This window comes from Planococcus citri, chromosome 5, assembly GCF_950023065.1.
Source record: "Planococcus citri chromosome 5, ihPlaCitr1.1, whole genome shotgun sequence".
Lineage (NCBI taxonomy): Eukaryota > Metazoa > Arthropoda > Insecta > Hemiptera > Pseudococcidae > Planococcus > Planococcus citri.
In genome coordinates this window covers 55,775,633-55,798,372 of record NC_088681.1, presented here as the reverse complement: position 1 = coordinate 55,798,372, position 22,740 = coordinate 55,775,633, and the positions used below count along the sequence as shown (strand labels likewise).

Genomic DNA, 22,740 nt, shown 5'->3' with positions numbered 1-22,740 from the left:
TTATGCGTCAAAGTCCATTGAAGAAACCAAAAATTGGGACCGTTTTGTACCCGAAATCGAAAGAACCCGCGTAGCACTGACAAGATCGTCAGTTGCCTCAACAAAAGTATTGACATGATTTTACATGATTGTTGATTGAAAAAAGTCCAAACATTATCCACAAAGGGGTTAATCTAACTACGTTTAAGATGATTAATTAAAAATTGGCACTTCTTTCAAAAATTGAAAATGCTGATGGTCGTCATTGCTGTCTACATTTGTATCTACAGTCATGTGCAAGATTTCAATACATTGTAGATACCTTTGTAGACCCATGATCGATATAGAAATTCAGGTCGTCTTGTCGATCCAAAGTTGATGTCGACTATAAGATTGACAAAAGCATCTACAAAATTTTGATCTTGTATAGTTACTTTTGTCGATCTAATAATTGTCATCAACTTTGGCATCAGAAAGACAACCTGAATTTCGATATCGATTATAGGGTCTACAAAAGTATCTACAAAATGTCGTCATCGAGTTGATAGTCTGTAGATCTTGTAATCGACATCAATCATCTGGTTAATATTGATGAGGAAGTTGATGTTGATTACAAGATCTATAAATTTTTTTTAGAAATTTCGAAGTGTTGCCGACTCATTTGTCGATGTCAGAGTCGACAATACAATAAGAAAAATTTTCCAAGTCCAGAATAAGATGGACTGAATATTCTTTTGTGGCTTCTCCACTCAACAGTGGCAATGGTCTAGTGGTTAGAGAATGTGACAGCAGTGATGGCAACCTAGGTTCAATCCCTACCCAGGGCAACTTTTTTTCTTTCAAAAAAAAATTTTTGGGGGAAATACTTTTGAGAATAATTTTACTTGAATCAAAAAAAGAGGTTTTGGCACATTTCGCACATTTTTCAATCAAAATTTGCTTATTTTAGACTCAAAAAAATTACACCAATGTCAAGACCTTGTCAAGACAAAAAATGAAGGGAGACGGCAGTCGATTTTGATATCAACTTCTCACTCGTCATTTATCAACATTGGTGTCAACACATGTCATGTCAACAAGTGACCGATTAGAGATCTCGTTTTTTCCATCGACTTTGGCATCGCTTGTGCTACGCGGGAAACATCAATGTTTCGATTAACCAAACAACAGGTAAAACACCGTTCGAGCTTCTACATGGTTACACGCCAAGATTTTCCAATTCACCGCTGCATCGCATAATTCGAAAAATCCCAAGCCGTTGAAGATATCGAAGTAATGCGACACATAGCTTGCGACCATATTGTCGAAAATCAGTGCAAAATGAAAACCAAATTCGATCAAAAACACGCCATTGGAGATGAACTTCTCACTGGAGAAATCGTCTTTGTAAAAGTGCCGAATACAGCGAAATTACAGCCACAATACCAAGGTCTCTATTAACAAATTTTTCTAATGCAATTTTTTCGAAAACTGTATTCACTAATGATGAATTTCCCAAAGGTCACATTCTTAACACATATTTTCTCTAACACAATTTCTTCTAAAAGACAAAATTTGCAATATCATTTTGTATTGCCTAGCAGAGAGGAATTTTGTTTTTTTTTAAAAAAGCATTTTTTCAACTTTGGGGATCTTTATACACAAGGGCACCAATATTACGGAGAATGTGACAGGGTGCCGAAGGAGGCTGCATATTGAAAATGTTAAAGGAGGGTATTAAGAAATGTTTTGATCAGAAAATGAAAAATTTTCAAATTTTTTTTACAAATCTGAATTTTATATTTTAAGTACCTTATCTACATTTAATTATGTTTTTTGGGGGGGGGGAGGAGGGTGTTTGGGATTGAGATTATTACACACACGCAGAGACGGCTTTTGGTTTGATTTATCAGATTGATATTTTGGATTTCAAAAGGGTTGTCTGTTATTTTATTTTTTCCAATTTTGGAGACCTCTGCTAGAGACCAAGGGAGGAGTTTTTCTTGAAAAAAGAAATTATATTCAGAAAAATTCAGACACAAAAATGGTAAATTTTCATACATTGAAATATGTTTTAGAAAAAAAATAATGTTAGCAAAATTGTTAGTAGAAAATATGTGTTTTAGAGAAATTGATGTTAGATTTCTATTAGAAAAAATTGTTTTAGAGAAAATGTGTTGGAGAAAAAGTCGAGGTACCAAAAAGAAACTCCTTGCTTGAAAAAACATCTTTTTAGTTCTCTCAAAGTACAAATTTTCAAAAGCTTTCGTCCTTGTATCGCTCATAGCCAATTTGTTTCTTGTTTTAAAATAAAAAAATTCACATTTGGGTCCCCAAAAATTCAAAACAGAAAATGAAAATTTTTATAAATCATTTATGAATATGATATCAATCGGCAAAATCGATATTTCCTCCCTCATATCTCCGTAAATTTTTTTAGAAAACGTATTTGACAAAACAAAAAACTTTTTTCGCATTTTTGTAAAAAAAATTTGGCAATTTTAGCAAAAAAAATCAGGATTTTATTGGGTAATTTAGGGGAAAAAACCAGGTCATTTAGACATCATGTACCTACATAGGTATATTTTTGAATAAATTGCCAAAAAATCAGAAATTTCTTGAAAATTTTGTAAAGGACATCGGACATTGGATTTTTATCAAACAATCCTGACAATAAGGTGTACCAAAACCACTTCAGGGAATTAATTGAAAATCACACGTTTTTTCGCTGCTAACGGAACCTCAAAAATATATTAAACGTCCACCTCGATTTTCAATCGTTTCTTAAACAATTTCAATCAAAAATACCGCACAATATAATATTTCAAACCCGTACAATTCACGGTTTCTCGTCGATTACCTATAACGTCACATTTAAAAATAAAAATAAAGCTCTCGAGGAGGAAAAAAAACAACAAGTATAAAAAACTACTTGATATTCGGGCGATTATCGCACGTAACAATTAAATTAATAACAACTCGTAGGAAAAATTCTCCAAGGAAGCGGTATAAAACGATATTAAGTATTTATGTAGGTAGAGGTACGCTATAGTATACGTATTTTCAAACATACCATACCAATGCACTTAGCTAATAGTAAAACTATACATATAATAGCTGCCCTAATACACTAGAGGTAGGTTAGGTACCGTACGTTAGCTTAGCTTTTTGCTTCTATGATGATAGCGTGAATAATATGTATTCGTATTTGTTTTTGTACATACAACGTATAATGCGAGGCATACTACTACATACATACTATATAAGATGTGAAATTCGCGTGGGTAGAGGGTTTTAGCTTATATGGAGGTAATTTGAAATATTACAAGATGGTAAAAGCACATTTTCAGCTGATGAATTGCGGGGGTTGGTATATTTTTGTTAGTAAGTATGTAGGTAGGTATATAATATACGTACCTACTCGTACACATTTTTATACACACGAGTAGAAATGTTTAAGGTCATTAATGAAAAGTGAAAACTCGACGAGGCAGTTGACCTTTTATACCTATGTCTACCAATAATACATATTATTAGATTTATGTACGCTGTACAGGCTAACAGGGTGTTTCATGAGCAGTGTTCATTTTTCAACGACGAATATGTCAGCAGAAGATCAGTGTAGATAATTTTTTTGAAAAATAATTTTCTTTTTATGAATTTCGTGCAATTTTTAATCAAAATGTCAAGAGTAAATTCTTCGAAGAGATTTTTTGAAAATTTTCAAAAAAATTAGCACACATTTTGAAACTTTTAAACCCATGTATTGATCGAAAAAATTCACTATTCAGCCCCCTCTCGGCCTTCTCTCTCAAAAAAATATATAATTTAGGCAAATACTCATTTCAAATTTTGATAGCTGCCTGCTTAAGCCAGACTGAAGGATAATATCACAAATGAAACACCCTGTATGCGATGAAAAAACAAAACCGAGCATCGATGTTAGAACTTTTACCCATATTGCATATAAATATTACTGCTGCGTAGGTATTCTAGTTGATAAATTTCCTACGTAGGAGTTTGTCATCGACTTGTATCAATTTATTCGGCGTATAAACGAATATCAAGCGAATTTACCACACATTTACAAGCAACGAACACGACGACGTCGAGAATACATCAGCTCGAATCAAAAGCTTTTTATCGACATTTGAGTGTATTAGAATTGAATTGCGACGAACGAACATTTCAATTCCATCTCAATACACGATGAGAGAAGTTACCTGACGAGTAATCGCGACCATAATCCATCAATATATTCGAATGCGTTTTCCTCATCCAACCAGTAACCAATGATGGAGTATGTTAGTTGAGGTGAAAATATGTTCAGACAATCAGCAAACAGATTATATGCGACGACAGAGCATAGACTCGTGTAATCGAATTGTTTAACCAAGCTAATAAAACGATCTTGGCTAATGTTCGAGAGATAGCTCAACAACTGTCGCACATAAGTAGACGATCGACACGATCAAGACGTGTAAATAGGATTTACACACCTTTTTCACATCGTAAAAATAATACTACCCCTTCTAGAATAAGACATATTTATAACCGAAGCTTCTACCTATAACGATACCGAGGACAGATTATCGGACGATGGGATTTTGCACTTTGCTTCCAAGATACCTACACACTAATATTTGTATCGTCACGTTGTGAAAGCTTTTTAGTATCGCGTAGTTTTACGATATCCTTGCCCTGTGTTTTTTCAACCCTACCATCTTTGAGGACGTTTTCGTGGCTGCGAATTTTATTCGAATCGAGATTATTCCATATGTGTGTGGTGTTTCGAATGTGTCGAATATTTAAAACGAGACAGCTTTTCGAGCTTTCGATTTAACAGGTTGGAAAAATACGTATATAAAATGGGTTTACTTATACGTATAAATCGTGCTGTGTGCTGGTCGATATTATTTGGTTGGTAGTTGGAAAAACAACAAGCAAACAAACGTAACAATGAGAATTCGAAATTCGAGAGGTTTTTCTCTTAAAATCGAGAGGTTTTCTAGGAAAATAGTGTAGGTATAAGGCAGAAATATTCGTCATTATTTTTCCAACGTAGAATATCATTATTATTCATAGGCGTTTTCATCTTCGAGTTGTGTTCTCATTAAAATCAGATAAATTTTGATTGTTTGGTGAATTTATAATATCGAATGTGTGAGAGTTTTTTATCGCGTTATTTCGTGATTTTTATCTCTGGCCAGATTTATTTTCATTTTTTTTGCTTTCGTTAAATTGTACGAGGAAAATTTCTTCGATCAATTTTCTAAACAATTTTTTATGAAAATCGTTCGCGAACGTCGAGATTATTCACACAAATTGTACCAAAATGAGGTACTCGATTATGGTAAATTTCTACGTGATTCTCAATCCTTCTTTTCATTCCTCTTTCTAAATAAATTAGTGAATTACTCGAAAGTAATTTTTCTTTAAAAAAAAGAAGGATTTTTTTTTGACTTTTTTGAAAAGAAGGACCCATAGGAAAAAAGGACATTACTTTTCTTGACCTTCTGGACCGGAAGGACCTGATAGGTACAATAGTCTATTTACTTGTCGAACAGGGTTGCCATTTTTTACAAGATCAAAAATTAGGTAACCTACTTCAGTTTCATCATTTTTCTGATTTTTTGAATAAATTTTTGATTTTTTTTGAAAATTTTATGAGCTTTTAAAAAAATTTTCAATTGTGTTTATAGCAAAATTCATGACTTTTTATGACTTCATGCCTACTTACCAAAAGTCACAACTTTTTCATGACTTTCATGACTGTTTGATACCCTGGGCAAATATAATTTGGCCGCAAGTAGGTATTTATCACGGATTCTGAGCCAGGAGCATCAGGAGCAACTTGCTTAGAACTCTGCCACTTGAATTTAACCTAACGAGGCGTTGTAATTCCAACCTAACATGACCAAGGGCACACTTACCCAACATATTACCCCCTCCCCCCACCTGCCCAACACTAGAATCTGCTTGTCATCCCTCATCCCATTTTGAAACTCATCATTATCCAACCTAACCCCACAAGAAAGATGCTGCTGTAACCTAACCTTACTGAAGGCAACTCAATGCAGGACCCCCTCCCCTCCATCACGATATGACACCCGTTCCTCCACCACCCTCTCCTCCAAGAGCTTTTTTTCAGTTTTTTGTCCAATCTAACTTGACTAAATGTAGGAAATATAGGTAAATGTAACTCATTGTAGTTAGAATTAATAACCCCCCCCCCCCGCACGCTATAGGAAATGAAGTCATATACATTTTTCAATTTTTCATGACCAAATGACCCAAGTAATCTCTTCTACTCACATTCCCCCAAATTTTTACTTGCTTTCAACCTACCAATACCAATTAACCCAAAATGATTTATTTTTTTCTACCTACATTTCCCATACTTTTTCATTTGCTCGCCATCTACCAAGTGGCCCAAACAAATTTTGTACTTGCGTTTCGCAGACCAAGTCACCCAAACTAATAAATTTTTCTTACCTACACCCCAAATTTTTACCTGCTTCCCACCTAACAAGTGATCCAAACTGATTTTTACCTACCTACATCCTCCTCCACAATTGTTTTATCAACTTTCCACCTACCAAATAACCCAAAATGATTTATTTTTTCTACCTACATTTCCCCAAATCTTACACCTACTTTCTACCCACCAAGTGATCCGAACTGAGTTTGACCTACCTACCAACCTACCTACCTACCTACCTACATTTTCCCAGATTTTTCACTTGCTCTCAGGTATACTATCTTACATCATGGCCCCTATGTACCCTAACCTCATTTTTAACCCCATATGAACATTACCTACACGATTTTTACAAGAAATTGTGCAGTGCTATGAACCTTTCCCTGATGTGACCTGCTCAGATGTGATCAGAATGTACGCAAATAATCGTATAACTATGTATATTATTTTCTCGTTTTACGTAAGTTTATTTTATTTTTGACACATACCTACGTACATACCTAGAATCACATCAATAAGTTTACCTAGCAATATTCAAGAATATGTAAGTATCTCCAATCTATCGTTTCAGATATCTCAAGTTAACCTATTTTTATTTTGTACATAGTTTGAAATACATACGTAATATCCATTTTATTGGTTCCTCTTTTATTCATTATAGGTACCTACTTTTTCATATTTTTTCAATTAGGTATACCTACCCACGCATCCTTCATTCATGAAAATAGATACCTATCAAGTTTTTATGTGTATTTATTTTTCTACTTTTACCATACCCCCCCCCCCCTTCCAATAATATTTATATCCTCGATTACTCGTGATTTAATTTTCCTACCTTCAAGATGTTTTCACATTAATTCCATTTTCCATCATTTCCAACATTTTATATATTATGTAGATACGTTTTTGTAAATTTTGCATGCTACCAGACAGAATTCTCTTACTTCAAATACTCATTTTCGCTCTTATCCCCTATCAGATCCATTTTCTCAATTAATTATTTACGGATCTATGTAGATACATTGATTATTTTATTAGAATTACCATTCCATTATTATACTTACCAGTAACTAATACATACATACGTGCCATATAATTATGTATCATAAAAAAACTGTTACAAATATGTATGTACGTAGATACTTAGAAGTAGGTACCTACCTAGATGTTTGTGCAAAACTGAATTTAAAAGATGAATAAACTGGTGATGGGTATGAGTGTGAGGGTTGCTTATTGAGTGCAATACAATGTAATGTAAGAGGAGGAGTTTAGTGAGAGATACAGAGTGTGCGAGGAGAGAATGGGAGATAGGTACTCGAAATTTTCAATTTCGGATCGGCATGAGTGTGAGGGTTGCTTATTGAGTGCAATATAAGAGTAGTTGTTGAGTGAGAGATACCAAGTGTGCGAGGAAAAAAAATGGGAGATACATACTTAAAATTTTCAATTTCGGATAGGTATGAGTGTGAAGGAACTAGCTATTGTGTGAAAAAACGAATGTGAGATGAGGTAGCATTTTGTGAGGATAGAAAGAGATGAGTGCATGAGGAAAGAGCGTGTGGAGGTAGCTAAGTAAATATGTATTGATTGTAGTATGAGAAAGGTTGGGTGAGAGACAAAGTATGAAAGTTGAGCTGAGGTTTTCTAAGAGGAAAAAACGTGAGTTCTGCTGAGATTTGTGAGTTGAGAGTGAAAAGAGTGTGAAGGGTTAATGTAAGAGAAGAGTGAATAAGTTTGAATTCTAATATTTGTGAGTCCGGACAGAAGGGTATTGTGTAAGGAAAAAAGCGTGAGGTCTGTTGAGATTTACGAGTTTGGAAAGGAAATAGTGAATAGTAGTGTTGATGATAAATTGCAAGTAGAGTAATATTCTGCATGATGCAAGAGGGTTGGCATCATCTGGTGGAGAGGGTAGTTAACTGAGGTAAATAGAGAAATTATGTAGGTTATTTTATTAATAGAAGCGAATGAAGTACTTACCTACCTATGTGAAATAAATGCTTACCTACAGAAGTATTTTATAAGTTAACTTTATGAAGGGACTGTTTTAACATAATATAGGAGAGGGCAGTGAGGATTGTTTGAAATACTCAGTAGCTATCTTACACTTTAGAAGAGGGCTAGATTTAATAAAAGGGTAGGAGAGCCGAATCATTCACCTATACAATATTTTCTTGGGCTAAACCAGTTGCATGAGGGTGGGAGAGAGTGGGTAGGCAGACTAATCTACAAATAAACATGGTATACCTGATATTCTAAATTTTTAATGATTTTAATGTTTTTTTCTAGTATTTTTACATTGTATGTATATCAATGCTTTTTATGGTTTTCACAAATTTTCAATAATTTCTACATACGTATTTCACTTATTTTTATCATGCTTCGTGTATTTTCAAGACGTTTTTGAGCGTTGTCGCGTATTTTTACCTGCTTTTCTCGTAAATTTATCTTGTAATTCGTGTTTTTCATCGATTTAAATTTTTTTAAACGTATTTTTACGCATTTTTAAGGCGTCTTCGAACGTTTTAGCGGCATTTTATTGATTTTCTGATCATTTCCCCCAGCATTTTGATCAATTTTATCGTTTTTTAACTCTTTTCCACGTGATTTTTATTTTTTGAACGAATTTTTACATATTTTTAAGGCGTTTTCGAGTATTTTCGCGTTACTTTACACGTTTTTGTTTTTCAATTCATAATTTTAACACGTTTTATTCGATTTTCGAGGGTTTTTATCGATTTTCTGCGTGTTTTTTATTGATTTTCGGGCGTTTTAAATTTTTTCGGCACATTTTCGGGTGTTTTACATCATTTTCGGGAGTTTTTAATTTTTTGGGGGGTGAAATCGTGTGTTTTTCATCGCATTTTTGCGTGTTTTCATCGGTCTTCATGTGAAGCAGGGAAATACAATGTCGGCTAAGTGCCAATCACGTTTTTTACGTGAGAGCGTAAACGAGTTTGCATAACAGGTACATCTTATAGAAAGGGCTATCTCTCGGTGTTCCATAGTACAACTTGGAGTCCAAGTTGTACTATGGAACACCGAGAGATAGCGCTTTCTATAAGATGTACCTGTTATGCAAACTCGTTTACGCTCTCCCGTAAAAAACGTGATTGGCACTTAGCCGACATTGTATTTCCCTGCTTCATGTGTTTTTAATCATATTTTTGCATGTTTTTGTCTTTTTAAAAATTTTTTAAGCGTATTTTCGTGTAATTTAATGTTTTTTCGACCATTTTTATCGATTTTCACCGATTCTGTTTCGTTTTTATTCGTTTTCAGCGTGTTTTTGGGGCATTTTGATATTTTGAACGTAATTAACGTAATTTTTAACGAGTTTCACGTATGTTTGACACAATTTATTTGATTTTTACGTATTTTTAACTCGTTTTAATTCGTAATTCGCGTAATTTTATCGATTTTTTACATGTTTTTTACTGATTTTTGGTCATTTTAAAATTTGTTTACTCGTAATTCACGTGTATTTTATTGTATTTTCGACATATTCACGTTACCTACATTTCAATTATTTTTCACTTCAATTAAACAAAGTATTCGCACATTTCATCAATACCTACCTATTTAATACAAATTTTCATTCAATAGATAGGTAGTATTTATATTCTTCATGTACTTACTCATACCTTCTTAATTATAATCAACTTAACCACCAGTATAAAAGTTTAAAGGATTCAAAACAATGCTATTGATACACGTATGTGTGTGAGTGCGAGAGACAGAAAAAGGTTAAAGTCTGATTCATTTTGTAATGGGTAAAGAATGTTACGAGAGAAGGGTTTGTGTCACCACAGGTGGTCCCATACCTAGCTATACCTACGTAATTATGCATCTTAGGTATCTTTATTTCATTGATTAAAATCTATATTTGCCAAAAATATGTAAAGTACCTACCTGCATTGACATAGTTATTATAAAACTGCTTGTTTCAGTTTATTCTAATTAAGGGAGTGCATGGTACAGTTTTATTTATTTTTCTATATCTATTAAAAAGGATCGTCGTGAAGATGTAGGCAAGCGGCAGTGTTGCAAGGACGACTACATGGAATGTGTTTTAAAAGAGGGTGGTTTGGTAGATGCACTTAACGCGTTCACAACTCCACAGGGTGGCGGCTACATTTAAAGAGCTTGCTATACTAAAAGTAAAACCAGTTGACTTGCTATAAAATTTATTATTTGGAACTAATGGTTGCCTGATATTATTTTTATAAGAAAGGGTTCACTATAATGAAACCAGTTACCTTATACCAACTGATGTTAGACTACCTTAATTTAATAGAAAGGGTTGTCAAGATAATTTATGTATGTGGGGATGGCTGGTGGTAGTGGCAGCATCAAAGATGTCTTTTAAAAGAGGGTTAGATGTACATAAGCAGGAAGGAAGCATTAGCTACACACTGAGTGCCTGTACAAAGTAGGGTGATGCAACACAACTGCACTGTTAGGTTATAAATTTATCCAAATACCTAAAAAGGGGTTGAATCAGGTATGCCTGGAATTTCTATATTCAAAGTGGGTGGCTGTTAGAGATGTGGGTGGCATGCCGCCACATTCAAAGATGTCTAGATTATTTATTTAAATTAGGATCCTTTGTAGAATGACATTTTAAGTGAAACTGGTTGATGTTTAGAAATATTTTATGTAAGTTGGGTTATTAAAAAGGGTTTTAGGCGACCACCTCGAAGATGTTAAGAATTAATTTATGGACTAGAATTTTAAAAGAGGGTTGAAAGGATGATGGTGTTGCTATCTAGGGGCGTGGCTTATATTATATTAAGGAGGGTGGATCTTACCAAAGCAGAAACTATAAAATAACAAGTTTAGGGAGAATCTTCTTCATTTATGTTTGCATTTTCTAGAAGTATAGCTGACTTCTCATCCATGCTGTTATGCTTGCTGTCTTTACAACTAATTAATTGCAGCTTTATCATTTTTTGCAACTTGTGTACTAATTGACTGCAGTTTTATCTGTTTTAATAACTTTACACCTGTTGATGTTACATTTTACATCAATTTTTTTGCAGTTTTGTGCATTTTCACACACTTGATACCTGCTGATATTGTGTTTTACATCATTTTTTGCAACTTGTGTACTAATTGACTGCAGTTTTATCTGTTTTAATAACTTTACACCTGTTGATGTTGCATTTTACATCAATTTTTTTGCAGTTTTGTGCATTTTCACACACTTGATACCTGCTGATAGTGTGTTTTACATCAATTTTTACAACATTTCAAGTGCAGTGCTTCGTTGTCATCACATTTCTCACAATTCTACTGCTTACCTTGATAACACATTACAATGACATTTACATGTTATGTGTGTGGTCAATCTTTCAATAAGCGGTTCAATTTAGAACGCCATTTGCAATCAAGACATAGAAGTCTGAAAAGTTTCAAATGTGAACGTTGTGAACATGAATTCACTCGTGAAGACAACTATAAAGTGCATGTTAAGCATTGGAATTGCACATTAAAACGACCAGCATCTGATGTAGAGAATATTTACCCTAATAAAAAAATGAAATCTTACTCAATCAAGCATTGTCAAGAATGTAATAAAGATATTGACTTGAACAAGTATCTGGGTCATCTCAAGAGCTTGGAGCATAAAAATAACTGTCGCTTCAGAACACTAAATGCTAAAATTGAGGAAATCAAAAGTGCCTTCAAAAATCGGATCAAAACCTACAGAATCACGCCGAATGAGTCCTATTATGACATTACTGAATGTTTAAGCGGTCTGCGCCCTGAGGTTGAAGACATCCTGGCAGAGACTGCTGGTAAACTTTCTAGCTTTAAGTATAATTTGGAATTATTTGCCAAGTATTATAAACCTATTGAAATGTCTGATGTAAAATCATTTAATACTAAGAATATTATTTACTGTGCTGAAAGTGGTGATTTGGAGGGGGCTTATCAACAATTTGAAAATATGATCAAAACTAAGAGTGAGGAATTTCAAAGCAAGGGGTCTGGGTGGTCTTTGGAAAAAATTTTATTTTTGGAGGTAAATATCAATAAGTATAAACCAATTGGAGGCAGCTCATACATACCTCTGCCTAAATGGTTGGCTAATAAAAAAGCTATCATAAATATTCAAAATGAGGATCAAGCTTGCTTTGCCTGGGCTGTTATATCAGCTCTGTATCCTCGTGAACATTTTGAGCATCCTTATAGAACCAGTTCTTACCCAGATTATAAAGAAGTTTTAAAATTTGATGGCATTGAATTTCCCATGAAGCTCAGTGACATTAAAAAATTTGAAAAAATTAATCCTTTGATCAGTATCAATGTTTTTGGGGTTGAGGGGGAAACAGTAGTAGGACCTTTATATTTCTCTGGAAATTATGCTCCAAATCAAGTTCACATCAACCTGCTATATATTCAAAATGAGAAAGGGAGTGGACATTACTGCTGGATAAAAAATTTAAGTAGACTGGTTTCTTCACAATTGAATAAAGTCAAAAATCAAAAATATATATGTAATGGCTGTTTAATAAATTTTAATTCATTGGAAAAATTGAAAAAACATGAAAAAAATGACTGTAATCATATTGTGAGTGTTTTGCCAGAGGGTGAGAAAGCAAAAATAAATTTCAAAAATGTGCATAAAATGCTCCGTGTTCCTTTTGTAATTTATGCTGATTTTGAAGCCTACTTAAAACCATTCTCCTCCTGCTCCCCTGATCCCACCATATCCCATACTGAGAATGTCTCCTTACATGAACCATTTAGTTTTGCTTGTTATACAAAGTGCTCTTTTGACTCAAAATTAGACAGATACTTTTTGTATAGAGGGTCAGATTGTGTAAAACAGTTCTGGACCTACTTACAAGAAGAAGCTAGGCGAGCACATACCTACTTTTCTAAAACCATACCTATGAAACCTCTAACTCCTGAACAAAAAAAACACTTCAGAGACTCTACTGAGTGTTACATTTGTGAAAAAAAATACATAGATGGTGAAATTAAGGTTAGGGATCATGATCATTTTACTGGAATTTATCGAAATAGTGCCCACCAAAATTGTAATATAAATTTAAAAAGGTCAAATTTTGTACCTGTAATTCTCCATAACTTGAGCAATTATGATGCTCATTTCATTATTCCAGAGATAGGTTGTGATAAAAGTAAGGTTGATTTAATAGCCAACACTAAAGAAAAGTATATTTCTTTCACAAAATACATAGGAATAGATTGCATTGATTCTCAAGGGGGAGTTAAAAAAGAGAGTATAAAACTTAGGTTTCTAGATTCTTATAGGTTTTTGCCAGCTAGTTTAGATAGTCTTGTAAAAAATTTACCTCCTACTCAGCTCAAAACCCTGGCATCTCACTTTCAGGATCAGGAAGAATTTCAATTAATGAACTTGAAAGGGGTGTTTCCCTATGAATTTACTGACTGTGAGGAAAAGCTTAAATTGGAACATTTACCATCAAAAGATGACTTTTACTCAAAATTAACGAAATCTGGGGTCACAGATGAGGAGTACAAGCGGGCAGGGGAAATTTGGAAAAAGTTCAACTGTAAAAATTTAGGTGAATACTCTGATTTATACCTTAAAACAGATGTCTTGCTCCTTACTGATGTTTTTGAAAACTTTCGAGATTTATGCCTTGATACCTACAAATTAGATCCTGCTCACTACTTCACTTCTCCAGGACTTAGCTGGGATGCCATGCTAAAATATACTAAAATTACTCTAGATCTATTGACTGACATAGATATGGTTCATTTCATTAAGAAAGGAATCCGAGGTGGTCTTTCTCAGTGCTCAAAAAGGAAAGCTATAGCTAACAATACTTTTATGAGAAATTTTGACCCATCTAAACCTTCCCATTATTTGGTTTATTTGGATTGTAACAACTTGTATGGACATAGTCTGAGTAGCTATCTTGGTCATAGTGAGTTTGAGTGGGTAGAGAAGGTGAGAAATTTCAATGTATTTGAGGTTAATGATGATTCTGAAACCGGTTATATTTTAGAAGTAGATCTGGAATATCCTCAAGAATTGCATGATTTTCACAGAGATTTTCCATTCTGTCCTGAATCTATGATTCCCCCAGGAGCAGAATCAAAACAACCTAAATTAATTGCAAATGTTCTCAACAAAAAAAATTACATCATTCACTACTCCAACTTGAAACAGTGTCTTACTCATGGTCTAAAACTGAGCAAAATACATAGAATTTTAAAATTTAGACAATCTCGTTGGCTGAAACCCTACATTGACCTAAACACCTCAAAAAGAGCCCAAGCAAAGACTGAATTTGAAAAAGATTTTTGGAAGTTGATGAACAATTCAGTTTTTGGGAAAACCATGGAATCTGTTGAAAAACGGATTGATGTTAGACTTGCTACTCAGTTTGAATCTAATAAGCAAAAAAGAGGGGCACAGTACTACATAAATCTACCTCAATTTCATAGCTGTACCATTTTCAATGAAAATTTGGTTGCCATAGAATTAAATAAGGTTAAGATTGTGTATGATAAGCCTATTTATATTGGTTTTTCTGTCTTGGACTCTTCTAAACTGCTTATGTACAATTTCCATTACAATGTAATAAAGCCACTGTATAATGATAAGGTTGAACTTTGTTATACTGATACAGACTCCTTGCTCTATGACATAACAACCTATAACTTTTATGCAGATATCTTACCCCTTGTACCTACTCATTTTGACACTAGTGACTATCCTAAGGAAAATATCTACAATTTTCCACTAGTAAATAAGAAAGTCATTGGAAAATTCAAAGATGAATGCAATGGCAAGATCATGTATGAATTTATAGGTTTAAAATCAAAGTCGTATTGTTTTAAAGTAGAAGATAAAGTAACTAAAAAATGTAAAGGTATTAAAAAATGTGTTGTGAAAGAAGATATAAAAATGGATGAATTTAAAACATGTTTAGAGAATAAAACAACCATTTTTAAGCCCATGTATAATTTTCGTACTAATAAACATGTAATGTATACCCAATTGTTAAATAAGAAAGCCTTGAGCTTTGCAGATGATAAGAGATTTTTATTACCTAATGGCATAGAAACCCTTCCTTGGGGTCACTATAGAATAAGCAAATATCAATAAGGTTTCTGTTTATATAATACTCATACCTACTCATGTACTTACATTGTAATTAGATACCTATCTGTAGTGTTGTTTTTAGATAGTAGGTAATCCAATTGATGTATAATAATTGCATATCAATAAACACTTGAAAATGAATTTTCTTTTCATTTAATCAATCACCTATTGCTCAGTTGAACATTTAGTTTCTGATAATGAAAGCCAAGATCTACCCATTCCACTCAAATGATTGTATGGCTCCTATGATATACCTCTGAAAAGAAGCAGCTCAATATATTCACACGCTCACAACACCTGCTTACTTGGAGGGAACATACATGTGCAGTAGGGTGTACTTTATTTATATGTGGTGGAAAATTGTTTCCGTTGGTTTTCCCTCCCACCTCCTTCCCCCAAGTTGTTACCTCAGATGAGAAAATCACAGTATGAAATTTTCACACCCCTCAGTGAAAAATAAGTGATGCAGGTGAGCCTCCAATTTTACAAATTATGAAAAAATTGAAGTGTCAGAAAGAATTCAAAATTTTCATCTTTCTAGGTTTAACACCTACTTGGACAAAATCAGCTTATATACAAATTTCAGCCCCCCCCCCCTAATAATACCCCCAAGACTAATCCTTGATTAGAAGGGAGAGCTCTTATTTATACCTACTTATGAACAAAAATTTGTCAATACCCTAATGTTGTCAAGTTAAGTGAGAAAAATGTCTCCAATCATGCAGGTAGAAATGAGTCATGCCAGCAAGACACTCCCTCTTGCATTCGCAAAATACATACATGAGAAATCCAAAAAACTTCCAGTTGTAACGCCTCAGTCAAGTCCATACTTAATTGCAATCAATGTATACACCAATTCCACTAATCTATTTCCACCTACCTACTTATGAAAAAATTGATGTCATAATGTTGTAAGGGGTTTCAAGACAAATTTCTCCAATCATGCTAGTAAAAATCAGTTTTGCCAGGAAGCCCTCCAAATATAACAAAATATGACAAAATTGAAGTGTCAGAAAAAATTCAACATTTTCAACTTTCTAGTTCTGACACCTCAACCAAGTCCCTACATGGGTGAAATCAACTCATATACCAATTTTAGCCCTCCTATCTCCACCCAAGACTAACCAGTGGATTAGAAAGGAGAGCTCTTATTTATGCCTAATAATGAAAAAAATATTTGATTACACCCTAATGTTGTCAGGTTTCTTGAGAAAAATGTCTCCAATCATGGCTGTTGCTGAAAATACCCCCCCCCCCCAAATGTACAAGAAATCTGAAAAATTGAAATTGTTACATTTTTTACATTCTAAGCCTCAAATTTAGTTCATTTTCATTAAAAATACAGTTAAGTACATTTCATCTCCCTACTTACATACTAGATGGAAATTCTCAGAGTATACTCTGAGAAAGTTGAAAACTTTTCCGCTTTCTCAGAGTATACTCTGAGAATTTCCATCTAGTATGTAAGTAGGGAGATGAAATGTACTTAACTGTATTTTTAATGAAAATGAACTAAATTTGAGGCTTAGAATGTAAAAAATGTAACAATTTCAATTTTTCAGATTTCTTGTACATTTGGGGGGGGGGGGGTATTTTCAGCAACAGCCATGATTGGAGACATTTTTCTCAAGAAACCTGACAACATTAGGGTGTAATCAAATATTTTTTTCATTATTAGGCATAAATAAGAGCTCTCCTTTCTAATCCACTGGTTAGTCTTGGGTGGAGATAGGAGGGCTAAAATTGGTATATGAGTTGATTTCACCCATGTAGGGACTTGGTTGAGGTGTCAGAACTAGAAAGTTGAAAATGTTGAATTTTTTCTGACACTTCAATTTTGTCATATTTTGTTATATTTGGAGGGCTTCCTGGCAAAACTGATTTTTACTAGCATGATTGGAGAAATTTGTCTTGAAACCCCTTACAACATTATGACATCAATTTTTTCATAAGTAGGTAGGTGGAAATAGATTAGTGGAATTGGTGTATACATTGATTGCAATTAAGTATGGACTTGACTGAGGCGTTACAACTGGAAGTTTTTTGGATTTCTCATGTATGTATTTTGCGAATGCAAGAGGGAGTGTCTTGCTGGCATGACTCATTTCTACCTGCATGATTGGAGACATTTTTCTCACTTAACTTGACAACATTAGGGTATTGACAAATTTTTGTTCATAAGTAGGTATAAATAAGAGCTCTCCCTTCTAATCAAGGATTAGTCTTGGGGGTATTATTAGGGGGGGGGGGGCTGAAATTTGTATATAAGCTGATTTTGTCCAAGTAGGTGTTAAACCTAGAAAGATGAAAATTTTGAATTCTTTCTGACACTTCAATTTTTTCATAATTTGTAAAATTGGAGGCTCACCTGCATCACTTATTTTTCACTGAGGGGTGTGAAAATTTCATACTGTGATTTTCTCATCTGAGGTAACAACTTGGGGGAAGGAGGTGGGAGGGAAAACCAACGGAAACAATTTTCCACCACATATAAATAAAGTACACCCTACTGCACATGTATGTTCCCTCCAAGTAAGCAGGTGTTGTGAGCGTGTGAATATATTGAGCTGCTTCTTTTCAGAGGTATATCATAGGAGCCATACAATCATTTGAGTGGAATGGGTAGATCTTGGCTTTCATTATCAGAAACTAAATGTTCAACTGAGCAATAGGTGATTGATTAAATGAAAAGAAAATTCATTTTCAAGTGTTTATTGATATGCAATTATTATACATCAATTGGATTACCTACTATCTAAAAACAACACTACAGATAGGTATCTAATTACAATGTAAGTACATGAGTAGGTATGAGTATTATATAAACAGAAACCTTATTGATATTTGCTTATTCTATAGTGACCCCAAGGAAGGGTTTCTATGCCATTAGGTAATAAAAATCTCTTATCATCTGCAAAGCTCAAGGCTTTCTTATTTAACAATTGGGTATACATTACATGTTTATTAGTACGAAAATTATACATGGGCTTAAAAATGGTTGTTTTATTCTCTAAACATGTTTTAAATTCATCCATTTTTATATCTTCTTTCACAACACATTTTTTAATACCTTTACATTTTTTAGTTACTTTATCTTCTACTTTAAAACAATACGACTTTGATTTTAAACCTATAAATTCATACATGATCTTGCCATTGCATTCATCTTTGAATTTTCCAATGACTTTCTTATTTACTAGTGGAAAATTGTAGATATTTTCCTTAGGATAGTCACTAGTGTCAAAATGAGTAGGTACAAGGGGTAAGATATCTGCATAAAAGTTATAGGTTGTTATGTCATAGAGCAAGGAGTCTGTATCAGTATAACAAAGTTCAACCTTATCATTATACAGTGGCTTTATTACATTGTAATGGAAATTGTACATAAGCAGTTTAGAAGAGTCCAAGACAGAAAAACCAATATAAATAGGCTTATCATACACAATCTTAACCTTATTTAATTCTATGGCAACCAAATTTTCATTGAAAATGGTACAGCTATGAAATTGAGGTAGATTTATGTAGTACTGTGCCCCTCTTTTTTGCTTATTAGATTCAAACTGAGTAGCAAGTCTAACATCAATCCGTTTTTCAACAGATTCCATGGTTTTCCCAAAAACTGAATTGTTCATCAACTTCCAAAAATCTTTTTCAAATTCAGTCTTTGCTTGGGCTCTTTTTGAGGTGTTTAGGTCAATGTAGGGTTTCAGCCAACGAGATTGTCTAAATTTTAAAATTCTATGTATTTTGCTCAGTTTTAGACCATGAGTAAGACACTGTTTCAAGTTGGAGTAGTGAATGATGTAATTTTTTTTGTTGAGAACATTTGCAATTAATTTAGGTTGTTTTGATTCTGCTCCTGGGGGAATCATAGATTCAGGACAGAATGGAAAATCTCTGTGAAAATCATGCAATTCTTGAGGATATTCCAGATCTACTTCTAAAATATAACCGGTTTCAGAATCATCATTAACCTCAAATACATTGAAATTTCTCACCTTCTCTACCCACTCAAACTCACTATGACCAAGATAGCTACTCAGACTATGTCCATACAAGTTGTTACAATCCAAATAAACCAAATAATGGGAAGGTTTAGATGGGTCAAAATTTCTCATAAAAGTATTGTTAGCTATAGCTTTCCTTTTTGAGCACTGAGAAAGACCACCTCGGATTCCTTTCTTAATGAAATGAACCATATCTATGTCAGTCAATAGATCTAGAGTAATTTTAGTATATTTTAGCATGGCATCCCAGCTAAGTCCTGGAGAAGTGAAGTAGTGAGCAGGATCTAATTTGTAGGTATCAAGGCATAAATCTCGAAAGTTTTCAAAAACATCAGTAAGGAGCAAGACATCTGTTTTAAGGTATAAATCAGAGTATTCACCTAAATTTTTACAGTTGAACTTTTTCCAAATTTCCCCTGCCCGCTTGTACTCCTCATCTGTGACCCCAGATTTCGTTAATTTTGAGTAAAAGTCATCTTTTGATGGTAAATGTTCCAATTTAAGCTTTTCCTCACAGTCAGTAAATTCATAGGGAAACACCCCTTTCAAGTTCATTAATTGAAATTCTTCCTGATCCTGAAAGTGAGATGCCAGGGTTTTGAGCTGAGTAGGAGGTAAATTTTTTACAAGACTATCTAAACTAGCTGGCAAAAACCTATAAGAATCTAGAAACCTAAGTTTTATACTCTCTTTTTTAACTCCCCCTTGAGAATCAATGCAATCTATTCCTATGTATTTTGTGAAAGAAATATACTTTTCTTTAGTGTTGGCTATTAAATCAACCTTACTTTTATCACAACCTATCTCTGGAATAATGAAATGAGCATCATAATTGCTCAAGTTATGGAGAATTACAGGTACAAAATTTGACCTTTTTAAATTTATATTACAATTTTGGTGGGCACTATTTCGATAAATTCCAGTAAAATGATCATGATCCCTAACCTTAATTTCACCATCTATGTATTTTTTTTCACAAATGTAACACTCAGTAGAGTCTCTGAAGTGTTTTTTTTGTTCAGGAGTTAGAGGTTTCATAGGTATGGTTTTAGAAAAGTAGGTATGTGCTCGCCTAGCTTCTTCTTGTAAGTAGGTCCAGAACTGTTTTACACAATCTGACCCTCTATACAAAAAGTATCTGTCTAATTTTGAGTCAAAAGAGCACTTTGTATAACAAGCAAAACTAAATGGTTCATGTAAGGAGACATTCTCAGTATGGGATATGGTGGGATCAGGGGAGCAGGAGGAGAATGGTTTTAAGTAGGCTTCAAAATCAGCATAAATTACAAAAGGAACACGGAGCATTTTATGCACATTTTTGAAATTTATTTTTGCTTTCTCACCCTCTGGCAAAACACTCACAATATGATTACAGTCATTTTTTTCATGTTTTTTCAATTTTTCCAATGAATTAAAATTTATTAAACAGCCATTACATATATATTTTTGATTTTTGACTTTATTCAATTGTGAAGAAACCAGTCTACTTAAATTTTTTATCCAGCAGTAATGTCCACTCCCTTTCTCATTTTGAATATATAGCAGGTTGATGTGAACTTGATTTGGAGCATAATTTCCAGAGAAATATAAAGGTCCTACTACTGTTTCCCCCTCAACCCCAAAAACATTGATACTGATCAAAGGATTAATTTTTTCAAATTTTTTAATGTCACTGAGCTTCATGGGAAATTCAATGCCATCAAATTTTAAAACTTCTTTATAATCTGGGTAAGAACTGGTTCTATAAGGATGCTCAAAATGTTCACGAGGATACAGAGCTGATATAACAGCCCAGGCAAAGCAAGCTTGATCCTCATTTTGAATATTTATGATAGCTTTTTTATTAGCCAACCATTTAGGCAGAGGTATGTATGAGCTGCCTCCAATTGGTTTATACTTATTGATATTTACCTCCAAAAATAAAATTTTTTCCAAAGACCACCCAGACCCCTTGCTTTGAAATTCCTCACTCTTAGTTTTGATCATATTTTCAAATTGTTGATAAGCCCCCTCCAAATCACCACTTTCAGCACAGTAAATAATATTCTTAGTATTAAATGATTTTACATCAGACATTTCAATAGGTTTATAATACTTGGCAAATAATTCCAAATTATACTTAAAGCTAGAAAGTTTACCAGCAGTCTCTGCCAGGATGTCTTCAACCTCAGGGCGCAGACCGCTTAAACATTCAGTAATGTCATAATAGGACTCATTCGGCGTGATTCTGTAGGTTTTGATCCGATTTTTGAAGGCACTTTTGATTTCCTCAATTTTAGCATTTAGTGTTCTGAAGCGACAGTTATTTTTATGCTCCAAGCTCTTGAGATGACCCAGATACTTGTTCAAGTCAATATCTTTATTACATTCTTGACAATGCTTGATTGAGTAAGATTTCATTTTTTTATTAGGGTAAATATTCTCTACATCAGATGCTGGTCGTTTTAATGTGCAATTCCAATGCTTAACATGCACTTTATAGTTGTCTTCACGAGTGAATTCATGTTCACAACGTTCACATTTGAAAACTTTTCAGACTTCTATGTCTTGATTGCAAATGGCGTTCTAAATTGAACCGCTTATTGAAAGATTGACCACACACATAACATGTAAATGTCATTGTAATGTGTTATCAAGGTAAGCAGTAGAATTGTGAGAAATGTGATGACAACGAAGCACTGCACTTGAAATGTTGTAAAAATTGATGTGAAACACACTATCAGCAGGTATCAAGGTGTGTGAAAATGCACAAAACTGCAAAAAAATTGATGTAAAATGCAACATCAACAGGTGTAAAGTTATTAAAACAGATAAAACTGCAGTCAATTAGTAACACAAGTTGCAAAAAATGATGTAAAACACAATATCAGCAGGTATCAAGTGTGTGAAAATGCACAAAAACTGCAAAAAAATTGATGTAAAATGTAACATCAACAGGTGTAAAGTTATTAAAACAGATAAAAACTGCAGTCAATTAGTACACAAGTTGCAAAAAATGATAAAGCTGCAATTAATTAGTTGTAAAGACAGCAAGCATAACAGCATGGATGAGAAGTCAGCTATACTTCTAGAAAATGCAAACATAAATGAAGAAGATTCTCCCTAAACTTGTTATTTTATAGTTTCTGCTTTGGTAAGATCCACCCCTCCTTAATATAATATAAGCCACGCCCCTAGATAGCAAC

At 33.7% G+C, this 22,740-nt stretch overlaps 2 protein-coding genes across 4 annotated transcripts in view; one reads left to right on the top strand and one right to left on the bottom strand.

Moving 5' to 3' along the window:
• Positions 1-22,740, top strand: part of LOC135847171 (uncharacterized) — a 354,358-nt gene that overhangs the window by 85,749 nt on the left and 245,869 nt on the right. The window lies entirely within an intron of this gene.
• Positions 18,251-22,070, bottom strand: LOC135847991 (uncharacterized). The gene has a single exon (XM_065367754.1). The coding sequence runs from the start codon at positions 21,953-21,955 to the stop codon at positions 18,383-18,385; it is 3,573 nt and encodes a 1,190-aa protein (XP_065223826.1). The 5' UTR covers positions 21,956-22,070; the 3' UTR covers positions 18,251-18,382.